This window comes from Macrosteles quadrilineatus, unplaced genomic scaffold (genome assembly GCF_028750875.1).
Source record: "Macrosteles quadrilineatus isolate MER2022 unplaced genomic scaffold, UCM_ALF_1.0 Scaffold_4__1_contigs__length_99947679, whole genome shotgun sequence".
Taxonomy (NCBI): domain Eukaryota; kingdom Metazoa; phylum Arthropoda; class Insecta; order Hemiptera; family Cicadellidae; genus Macrosteles; species Macrosteles quadrilineatus.
In genome coordinates this window covers 31,044,276-31,056,512 of record NW_026542597.1, presented here as the reverse complement: position 1 = coordinate 31,056,512, position 12,237 = coordinate 31,044,276, and the positions used below count along the sequence as shown (strand labels likewise).

General features: G+C 40.0%; 1 protein-coding gene across 2 annotated transcripts in view; it reads left to right on the top strand.

The window, feature by feature from the left end:
• Window positions 1-11,412, top strand: part of LOC128991665 (Y-box factor homolog) — a 29,706-nt gene extending 18,294 nt beyond the window's left edge. For both annotated transcript variants that reach the window (XM_054414752.1, XM_054414751.1), the window contains exons 5-6: window positions 617-921; window positions 10,283-11,412. In XM_054414752.1, the coding sequence (XP_054270727.1) occupies window positions 617-921; window positions 10,283-10,495 (518 nt within the window). In that variant the 3' untranslated portion in view covers window positions 10,496-11,412. The remainder of the gene's footprint in view (window positions 1-616; window positions 922-10,282) is intronic.
• The last annotated feature ends 825 nt before the right edge of the window (window positions 11,413-12,237 follow it).

Genomic DNA, 12,237 nt, shown 5'->3' with positions numbered 1-12,237 from the left:
AAGGAAATCACTAAAATATCCTGATACTAATAGACCTATTAACATTCTCATCTCATTATGAATAGTAAGTTTGATAATATCTGTCCAAAATGATTTATTATCAAATAAATGAAAACAATGTCATATTATTTCCTTATCTAAACTATTATTATCAGTAGCCTAGTTTAATTGCTTTATGCATGACATGTTTTTTAATCTTTTGGCTTATCAATCCTTGTTTTAGCTCCAAAGCTTATCTGCTGTTGTGTGCATGTAAACTGAACCCTTTGCTACACAATGTTGTAAATCAAACTTTTGACCTGAAAAGATTATTGTGTACAGTTTCCATTTATTTTCATATGTGATTTTAGCTGTTTATATATGTAAACAATTTTCTCAAAATAATAAAAGGGGTACTTCTAGTTTCAATTTCATAAGCAGACCAAACCTTTTTTATGTATGTAGTGTTTTACTATAGGTATAAACTAGTCTATATATGTCAATGTATTAGTGTCTTTCGGTAACAGAATATACCTGAATATTAAACTTAAATATTTTTGACCAAGGAATGTGTAAACAAGTTTTATCGTGAAGAATTAGTACTTAAGTACCTTATGGTGGTTGTGGTGTGTCGCAGGATATGACTCCCAGAAAGATGAGGAAGCCGGGACGGACGGAGATGAGAGGGGAGGTGGTCCTCCGCGTCGCTACAGGCCCCGCCGTCGCTACGGAGACTATAGCTACCGTGGAGGTCGTGGTGGGGGCCGACCCCTGACCAGCGGAGATGATGGTGAGGGTAATCAGTCATCAGGAGGTGGTGGAGATTACGAGGGAGGGGAGCCGCGCAGAGGCAGGGGGGGCGGTGCGCCACGCCGCTTTTTCCGCCGAAACTTCAGAGGGGGTCGCCCCCCCATGCGCGCCCGCAGCTCGGAGGGCCCCCAGGTGAGATAACATTATTTATTATTACATACTCACTAATATTAATAAGCCTTCTTGTGTCTGTACGTCTTGTGTAGGTGAAGTTTCTGTCTGGGGAAACAATAGCTAATCAACATACAAGTACACACTCTCATTGAAAGACAAGACTATTTAAATGTATGAAATAAAAGGTCTTATTAGACACTAATGGAGGCTTTGTAATATCTGCTAGTTTCTTTATCAACATTAGCAAAAACGAATGTTTGTTCTTTATGTATTATCAAACTATCCTTCCTATCGCTCTATTCTAAATGAAAAAAGTTTTGACACTTTAAGGAATTTTCTTTAACCTTTTTTTAGAAAAGAATTTGAAGATTTAAAGACACTGTTGGGGGCGTAATGGGTAAAAATGAAAATAATTAATAACTCGAAGGACCAGAACTAATTAATAGTTCAAGAGAAAAATAATTAAATTAGAGAAAATGGCGAATCTGCAATTTGAAGGGCACTGAGGTCCCGAGATGGAATAAAATGTCTTGTGAGGGGCAAATGAGATTAGTTTTAGAGTCTAATTAAAACACACACAAAACTTTAAGGTTGTACCTTGAGTCCAATTATCCAAAGGTGGAGAGTATGGCAGCGGCGTCGTCTATGGTGGAGCGAGGGCGGATGGCGGAGTCCTTAGACCGAGTGCTTCTGTTTTGTAGAATTTTGGAGAACGCAACGCACCCAAGTTCATAATCACAAAGAGCTCACTAATACGCGGAAGTCGCGGTGAAAACGTACGGAAAGTCTAGAAGTAATACACGGACGCGCACACACTGTCTTGAGGTTTGAAGAGTCTGAAAGCACTAGATCACAATTTAAGTAATTTAATCACAAACAAAAGGGGGAAATTAAAATGTATATATAGTTAAATGTACTATAGAGGAGAGGGAGGCCAGATATAATTAATCTATAGCCTAAAAATACGTTTAAGAGAGGTAAAATGGGCAATTAATGTCCCGAGATACGAGAAACGGAATACACCGTGAGTTATGGACGCCGAACGTGGACAGACAGACGCCGATCGCCGGCTTCACACTTTGAAAAATGCAATTGCGGTTTAGAGGGGTCTAGGAATTCGATGGCCAATAGGAAATGCGATTGAAGCAAACACGGCGTCAGGTGATTCATGGGTATGTAGTACAGGAAAATAGGCCTTACTGTGGCGGGAAATTCGAGCAGGCTTAGCAATCTCATTTGAATATTGAAAGCGGGAGTCTATTTACAATAAATTGTTACTGAGACTAAATAATATTACAATAAATGTGGTGATTTATATACACATTAGCATGATTAATTAACCAGTGACTTAATTAACATAATGATTAATTTCTAAATACTCTAAAAATATGAATACCGAACATTCCGGCCCCCTTGAAGCATTACAGCTTCAACAGACAATTAATTAAAAAACACAAGAGCAAACGTAAACCACACTTAAATCTAATATGTACATAGAGTAGGTTTCTTGGACTTAGTCTTCATTGCATGGCAGAGGGAAGACCTTGTGAACAGGCCGTGTGAAAGTCCCAGAAGCTGTCTTCACTGTGACGACTCGAACTGTTCCATCAGCGCCAGGGTGAGTGGAGACGATGCGTCCAAGAGGCCAGGTGAGTGGAGGTGAATTGGAGTGAATGAGCACCAAGTCTCCGGTCTTCAAATTCTCATGAGGGGTGGTCCACTTGGATCGCTGCTGGAGGGAGTGGAGATATTCAAGCTGCCAACGCCTCCAGATACGCTGGTGAAAAGCCTGGACAAGCTGCCACTGACGAAGACGATTGAAGGGCACTTCAGACAGGTGAGGTTCCGGCAGGGCAACTAATGGAGCTCCGATGAGGAAATGTCCAGGGGTCAGCACAGAAATTTCGGAAGGGTCTGAACTAAGAGCTGTAAGAGGGCGCGAGTTTAGCATTGCCTCTACTTGAATGGACAAAGTTTGAAATTGGGTTAAAGTTAAAATGGTTTCACCAATTACCCGTTTCAGATGGTATTTTGCACTTTTAACGGCACTTTCCCATAAGCCACCTTGATGAGGTGCAGAGGGGGGGTTGAAATGGAAGTTAATTCCTTTGGGGGTGGTGAAATGAACAATTTTGTCCTGCGAATCAGGTGTAAGGATGGTTTCACGGATTACCTTGCGTAATTCCGAGTTTGCACCAACAAAGTTGGTTCCGCAGTCAGAATACAGATCGGAACAGAGTCCGCGTCTCGACACAAAACGTGTGAGAGCGGCAATGAAGCCTGAGGTGGTAAGATCGGTGACTACCTCTATATGAATAGCTTTGGTAGCCATGCAGATAAAAATACACAAATAGACCTTAATCTGTCTAAGAGCTTTGAGACTGCAAACGCGAACACTAAATGGTCCGGCGTAATCTACGCCTGTAGATGAGAATGGACGAGTAGGATTGACCCGATGAGCAGGTAAATCACCCATTAGAGGGATTTTGTTTCGTGGTTTATTTTTAAAGCACACAAGACACTTAAATATGCGCGAGCGGATAACGCTCCTGGCCGATAGAATCCACACTTTTCGGGCGAGTAGTGATTGAGTTAGTTGCGGACCTGAGTGCAAGTGTACCTGGTGGTAAAAGTCTATAAGCAAATTCACTACAGTATGAGACTTGGGTAGAACAATAGGGTGACGTATGTCATGAGCAAGCGAACAATGTGACAATCGGCCACCGACGCGTATGAGACCATTAGGGTCGAGGAAGGGGGTGAGTTTCTGTAATTGTGCAGAACATATTGAGCCTTTGTTCAATAATTTAATATCCGCACTGAAATGGAGTTTTTGCACTAGTTTAAAAATTGTCACTTCCGCTAGATTTAATTCACTGAGTTTTAAGTGTCCAGAGAGTTTGTTTTTAGACCTGGAATAGTTTATGAATCGTAGTACATAAGCTAGCACACGGGTTAGTTTCAACCAAGATGAATATTTAGACAATAAGTCCCATTCCGAAGGGGCGACTGTTGCACTAAGTACACTAAGAGGAGTTTCTTTAATTTCGTCCGTGGGAGTGAGTTCAGACGGCGAAAAACATGAGGGGGGCCAGTTGGCCGCAGGGAGCTGTAACCATGGTGGGCCAGTCCACCATAAGGGATGGTCAATGAGAGATGAGGCTAGAATTCCTCGTGAGGCACAATCAGCGGGGTTTTCCGTCCCTTTTATGTGCCGCCACTGATAACTGGGAATGATTTCTTGCACTTGGGCTACACGATTAGCCACAAAGGTCTTTAGTCTGTATGGAGGGGTTTGTAGCCAAGTAAGAACTACAGATGAGTCACTCCACAATACAGTGGTATTCGTAGTAAGAGAGTTAAATTGTTTTTCACAATAATGCACTAGTTTTGATAAGAGGTGAGCTGCACACAATTCCAAGCGGGGTAAAGTTACCTTTTTTAACGGGGCAACACGAGTCTTAGACAATATTTGTTTCACAATGACTGTTTTGTCACTAGATTCACACCGGAAATACACTACCGCGGCATAACCGCATTCCGATGCATCACAGAAACCGTGAAGCTCGATATCAGAGGAGTGAGCGAGCGGAAATGCTCGGGGGATCTTAATTTGACCGAGGTGGTCTTTAGTGTTACTAGTGAACACATGCCACTTATGTGCGAGATCAGAAGGGAGAGGGTCGTCCCAATCAAGACCTTGAGTCCATAGTAATTGCATGAAGCATTTTGCTACCATGATTAATGGGGACAAAAATCCACAGGGGTCATATAGTTTGGCAATAAAGCTGAGCACGGAGCGCTTAGTCAGCTTTTCAGACGGGGGGTTGAAAGCGTAACAGAAACAGTCTTCTTCAGGAGACCAATGGAGACCTAGGATGGAGTACTGGGGAAGCTGAGCGTCTTGCAGGAAACTTGGAGTCTCTAGATGTTCCGAAGGAAATTTTTCTAGAAGAGCAGAGGAGTTGGAGGCCCACTTGCGAAGTTCAAAGCCACCACGATGTAGAAGTTGGATAAGTTGGTCCTGTAGTTCAAGAGCAGCCTCAACGGAGTCAGCACCCGTGATAATGTCGTCCACGTAGGTGTGATGACGTAGAGAGTGAGAAGCCTGAGGGAAGGCATCACCTTCGTCTTCCGCTAACTGCATTAAAGTTTTAATAGCAAGGTAGGGGGAGCTGTTCATGCCGTAGGTGACGGTAGTAAGTTGAAACGTAGAGATTTCCTTTGAAGGGTCGTCACGCCACAGAATCAGTTGAAACTTTTGATCGTCAGGGTGCACTTGTATTTGGCGGTACATTTGCCGAATGTCACATGAAAACACAATTTTATGAGAGCGGAAGTTCAAAATTACGTCACAAATGTCAGTTTGTAATTCACGTCCTGTCAAAAGAATATCGTTTAAGGAGTGACCGGAACTGGTTTTGCTACTGGCGTCAAACACTGTCCTTAAATTGGTCGTGCTAGAGTCCTTCAGTACCCCATGATGAGGTAGGAAGTAGTGTGGGTGTATGTCTTCAACAAAATCTAGTTTTGTCATATGGCCGAGAGTTTGATATTCAGACATGAACGTCTTATACAAGTGTGAAAAATGGGGTTGAGCTTTAAATTTCTGCTCAATAGACAACAAGCGCTTTTCAGCAATGGGCCTAGATTGGCCTAGAATGGAGGGGTCCGTCTTGAACGGAAGTCGCACAACATAACGACCTGATTGATCACGAGAGTGTGATTTTTTATAGTATTCATCACAAAGAAGCTCTTCCTGTGACTTAACCTGGAAGTGAGGGGGTTCCTCCTGTTGCCAAAAACGTTGCAGGGAAGAGTGTAGTGAATTATCACTAACAGAGAGAAGAGAGATCGCAAAACCTGACACGGGTTCCGAGTTAGTTGCACAGGGAGCTTTACCCATCAGAATAAAGCCAAGATGAGTACCTATCACATGAGGCATGTGCGTGCCGAGGGAGTAACTTTCATGAGTCCAGAGGAGGGGTAGCAGAGAACTACCTATAAGCACGTCAATGCCACCAGGCAAGTGAAAAGTAGGATCAGCTAGAATATAGGGCTTGATTTTTGTTAGCACTTCCGGTGATATAGGGGAGCGAGGTAAGTCGACGGAAATCTTATCAAGAATATGGAATTGATGGTCAGTGGCTATTACTCGACCTGAGAGAGTTTCAAGATTCAAGTAAGTTGACCCTTTAGTACAGGAAGCCATTTGAGAAAGACCAGATATTTTGAGTTGAGAAGACTGGCGTTTTATATTCAGGAGATTCGCAGCGCGTTCTGAGAGCAGATCACACATACTGCCAGTATCTAGTAGAGCACGAAACACATGAGAGATACCCTGAGGGGAAGTCAACTTGACCAAGGCGGTGCCGAGTAATACAGTATAATTACCCGAAGTCGTACATGAGTTATTTTGGGCAGAATAATTGCTTACATCCGCGACAGTGGCGGAGATAGAGGCTTGTGAATTAACATCACCAGTCTGAGTGTGAGATGGACCTGAAGTGGTCGGGGAAGTTCTTTGACCTTGAGGTCGAAAAGACATCTGAGAGGTTTGATTATTATCACCAAGGTGTAAGAGAGAGTGGTGTCGCTGTTTACATGTGCGACAAGTGAACTGAGAGCGGCATTCTTTGGAGCTATGTTCACCCAAGCAAGAAAAACAACGATTATGTTTTTTAACAATGGCGTGTCGCTCTCGAGGAGATTTATTTTGAAATACGTCACAAGTGTAAACTTTGTGATCATTTTTGTTACAAACAAAACATTTGTTATAGACAGGACTATTTTTAGTCTGAGAGCTATGAGAGGGGGGAGCATTAGATCTCGAAGTAGCTACCATGGCTAGGCCTACGTCAGACCGGAAATGCACCTTTTTTGGTATGGTTTTGTGAGGTGAAGGTTGAACGCTTCTGTGGGCCGATGACATGTTATGTATGTTAGCATCTTCTGTCTGCGAACATTCTTGGTTAAGAAATTTTATTATTTCACCAATTTCTGGTAATGAATGAGTAACTGGATCTTCGGTTTGACTGGAACGGAACGATTCAAGTTTTTTACGTAGTTCCTGGTCCATTTTACGCAAAAGGAGTGCGGACAATAGGGGGTTGTTGTCACTAACGTCACAATTTAATGCCTTAAGAGCTTGTGTGTGTTCCGTAAACAGGTTTACAAATTGGCGCAAACCTTTGAGTGAAGTTGCCGTAATGTTTGGCAGGTCCAACAATTGGTTAAGATGCAATGATTGCAATCTTCGATTGTTGTGATATCTGTCACGTAACAATTCATAGGCGACTAGATAATTAGGAGCGGTGAGATTTAAACTCCTTATTAAATTGAGAGGCTCTCCATTTAAGACAGAGAGTAAGTACTGGAATTTCATAACAGAGGATAATGAAGCATTACGGTGGATTGCAGTGTCAAAAAGATTGATAAAACTTGTCCACGTTAATGGATCGCCAGAGAATTTTTGTAAGTCCAGTTTAGGTAATCGTACTTGTGAGCTTGGATGAGTTTCTGAAACAGAAAACGATTCACTGAACGCGGAAGGGGTTTTTGGTGGTTCTGAGGGAACCAGAGTTTCAATCGTAGCTTGAATGTGAGAGAACATGTCTTCAATAGCATCTTGATCATTGGAAAGAGTCTTATCATCGATCCCTTCATCTTCCAGAACGAAGGCACGTTGAAGGTTATTTTCAAATTCACTGCGTTTCTTTTTTATTTCCAACGCGTAAGCGGATAATTTCTTAAGTTGTAATGGTGTTAGAGGGTCGATTTGAGTTGATAATTCATCTACTGTAGCCTTAAGTTTTTCAAAACGTGATTTAATCAGCGCCGTAGAACGGGTGTAGATTGCGGACTTAAAATCAGATGCTTTAGGAGGCATTGTGAAGTGTTCACTTGAAAGTATTCACACGAAAATGGAAGTTATGGGTACACAAAAGGCTTGTAGCTAGGCCTATGAATGGTATTAGCTTAACAATGTAGTAATTAATTGTCCGCTGAATAATATAGAGATAAAATATTATAAATATCTAAAACATATATCCACCTACTTTGTAGCTTAATTGAGGCAAATAGTGAAAAACACTAAGTTATCAACACGTTAAATAGCAATAAAATATTTTTAAATGAGTGTGGCAGGTTTAATTCGATTTTCAAACTATAAATCAACAATTGAGCTTAGTTGAAAGTATTCAAGTACGGTAATAATAATGCACAATAAAACAAGAGATATGATAGAACAAATGAATGAGTCACATGAAAGTTCACCGTTATTTACAAAAATAATAAATGGATCTAAATAAGTTTAATGAGAGTAGGCCTCATTAATGAAACAGTGTAGAATAATCCTTAGTAAACAAGAATTGCAACATAAAGAGTAAGTTATTACCCTAATAAATGAGAAAGGAACATAAAATTATAACCATCAATGAAATATGAATCACAATACAAATACGCTAGCTAACAGTTTTGTTTATATGTACAACACTAGTAATAAGAACCAGTAAAAACGGTTATTTTGAACTATTTATTAAAATGTTAATTGACAAGATAAAATTACCTTAAATATAATATCGCACGTTTGTCAACCAAAATTACAGAGATGAACTAATTTAACTTTACTTCATTTAAAATCAAAATTCAGAAAGCATAAACAATGTTAAATAACAATGACAAATTATTGTTTATTTAGTATGATATTCAAAAGAGCAATATTGATTCAAAGAATAATAGTAAATACCTAATAATAACCTAATAGTTGGTTATTAATAATATCAATCAACCTTATTACACAATACACCTTAAATGAGAAAATGTAAACAACAACAAACGCTGTACAGTGAGTGACAGTTGAGATATGCGTCTGCTACTAGTGTCGGCCGTCTACACGCGACTAAATCCCGCAACTAAAACTAAATCCCGTTTTCGGGATAAAAAAGCCAAGTAGGGAAAAATTGTCTACTACTAGAGAGAACAGCAAATTGTACATGATTATGATTGTGACCTGCGCAGACGCGCGAGTGGAGAGAGATTGCTAAACCACGCCCACGAACGGAACGAACGCGAGCCGATATTTTACCAATATGGCGAAAATTGAAAATTGCAGATCGCTAAAAATATGGTTGATGATGAAAATTGGCTGAAATTAATTACCACAGGACTTTAGACAATGAATCCGGCTCGAAGGACCAAATGTTGGGGGCGTAATGGGTAAAAATGAAAATAATTAATAACTCGAAGGACCAGAACTAATTAATAGTTCAAGAGAAAAATAATTAAATTAGAGAAAATGGCGAATCTGCAATTTGAAGGGCACTGAGGTCCCGAGATGGAATAAAATGTCTTGTGAGGGGCAAATGAGATTAGTTTTAGAGTCTAATTAAAACACACACAAAACTTTAAGGTTGTACCTTGAGTCCAATTATCCAAAGGTGGAGAGTATGGCAGCGGCGTCGTCTATGGTGGAGCGAGGGCGGATGGCGGAGTCCTTAGACCGAGTGCTTCTGTTTTGTAGAATTTTGGAGAACGCAACGCACCCAAGTTCATAATCACAAAGAGCTCACTAATACGCGGAAGTCGCGGTGAAAACGTACGGAAAGTCTAGAAGTAATACACGGACGCGCACACACTGTCTTGAGGTTTGAAGAGTCTGAAAGCACTAGATCACAATTTAAGTAATTTAATCACAAACAAAAGGGGGAAATTAAAATGTATATATAGTTAAATGTACTATAGAGGAGAGGGAGGCCAGATATAATTAATCTATAGCCTAAAAATACGTTTAAGAGAGGTAAAATGGGCAATTAATGTCCCGAGATACGAGAAACGGAATACACCGTGAGTTATGGACGCCGACCGTGGACAGACAGACGCCGATCGCCGGCTTCACACTTTGAAAAATGCAATTGCGGTTTAGAGGGGTCTAGGAATTCGATGGCCAATAGGAAATGCGATTGAAGCAAACACGGCGTCAGGTGATTCATGGGTATGTAGTACAGGAAAATAGGCCTTACTGTGGCGGGAAATTCGAGCAGGCTTAGCAATCTCATTTGAATATTGAAAGCGGGAGTCTATTTACAATAAATTGTTACTGAGACTAAATAATATTACAATAAATGTGGTGATTTATATACACATTAGCATGATTAATTAACCAGTGACTTAATTAACATAATGATTAATTTCTAAATACTCTAAAAATATGAATACCGAACAGACACACAACTCACCAGGCATGAATAGAAAGTTAACTGTTCTTTAGTTAATGTGTACTTTTGTTTTGAAAGGTTTAATAACTGAAATTAAAACAAATTTGTTTAGCATTTGGATTTGCATATTTAATCATTGAATGTTAATCTGTTGTTTGTTGCAGAACACCAGTGAGGGGGAGGGGGACGGAAGAAAGGAGAGTAATGGGGGAAGGGCTGGCCGTCCCCGTTACAACCGCAGGCGGGGGGCTAGAGGAGCTCGAAACAGCACACGTGAGAGCGAGTCCAAGTCTGGCAAGCCAGAGCCAGCGACAGACGCACCCGCTGCTGAAGCTACCCAAGCAGTGCAAAACACTGTCTCTGAGAGCACTGCTTAAACAATATTTTTATTACTTTTGTTTCAATTTTAACATCCAGTTTTTGTGTTAGTGCATTGAACTATTTATATTTATACATTCATGGTTGAGTTTGGTTTTGTCGGGGGACAAACTTTAGTTAGTGTTCTCCCTGAGATTGTCTTGTAGTCACCTGGTATCTCATTTCTCCAGACCTCACCACAATGAGAATGCGTCGCTTTAAGTATATTGTTTTGAGATCTTGCCTCGAAGAATGTTATTTATTTTGATGAATGATCGAAGTTTTAACAATTATTTTTTTATATATTTGTTAGTGTTTTTATTGATTTTTTTAAAATTGAGACTCTAAGAAATGAGATTTTCCCGGGTTATTTGAGTAAGACCATAAAATCAGTGTTTTAATAACCTAGTCGGTCCGACGTAAGTGCACAGCAAAGACACCAACATAACTTGAAAGTATAGATCGGAACGTTTGCTGGGCGCTTGCTCGAGTGTCATGTACCAGATCCGCTTGTCATCAATGCAGGTGTTTGTGGAAAGCAACAGCGTCGCGTGAAACGAAAGAATATTCACGGGTGGCTCTAGCGGGAACCACATCGTAGTTTGGTCACCATCAGGATGTGGACTTCCAACAACATTAACATCACATATATAATGATATCAAAACAGCATTATTAACAACTCTAACAGCCGGTAACAACGGCCGGCAAGAAACATCAAATTTGTAAGACTTGGTGTAAACCGTCATCATATGTCATTACACCTTGTCAAGCCAGAAACTGTTACTGCCAATTAGTAATATTGACAACTTTAAAAGTTATAACATCAAATGTGTCAAATTGTCATTGACGAATTTAAATTATACATTGTACAAAAATGTCTAAAAGAATTTTTTCACGAAACATTTGCATTTTGAATAAACAAGCCAAAAAAATTGACATCAGTGTTTTATTAAAACCTATATTAGAACCCCACAAGATCTTCAATGCAGTCTCACAGTTCCAAAGGTGGACGGACAGCCCTTGTAAAATAACACCATGGCTCTTTAGAGTTCTGAGTAGGATGTTGAATGTTTAGTGTAGACTGTCCCATTCCTATGTTTCTAAAACTGCTAAAGGACTTAGAAAACCCATTTTAATTTTTGTTGTCATTTTATGATAAGTATATAATTTATATTTACATTTATATAACACTTTCTCTAGATTGTGTGTTTAAATTTGATTTTGAAATCCAAAATGAATTTGGATTTTAAACTGATTAGCAGTCGAACCTAAAACAGTGTAGTGTATAACAAAAGATGTAGAATTTACAAAAAAATCATGCCCCCCTGATTAAGTTAAGACATTCAATATAGAAATGTGGATATACGAGCTAATCAATTCTTGTAAAGGGCAACTGAAACTCTACCTTCAGTCCCACTTTCCCTTTGAATTTCGCTGACCTGCCTTTTATTGCGAACCCATCTTAATATACCCCATGCCACCTACCTCAGTACCACCAGAGGTTAAGAAATTATTCCTGCTAAAAAATAATTTCAAGATGTTTGCCCTTGGCCCAGGGAAGTTGATTTGGACAGCAATTCATTCTCTTTTAATTTTGTAACTAAAGAAGTGGGCAGTTTGCAATGGTGAAAGCAGGGACTTGGTATTCTTTGGGTGGGCTTCAAGATGATGTGTCAGATGCAAACATCTTCCCTTAGTCTCTAAACGTTTTCAAAGTCATTAACTATTCTCATGACCCTGCCCACCTTAGGTCTTTTTCTA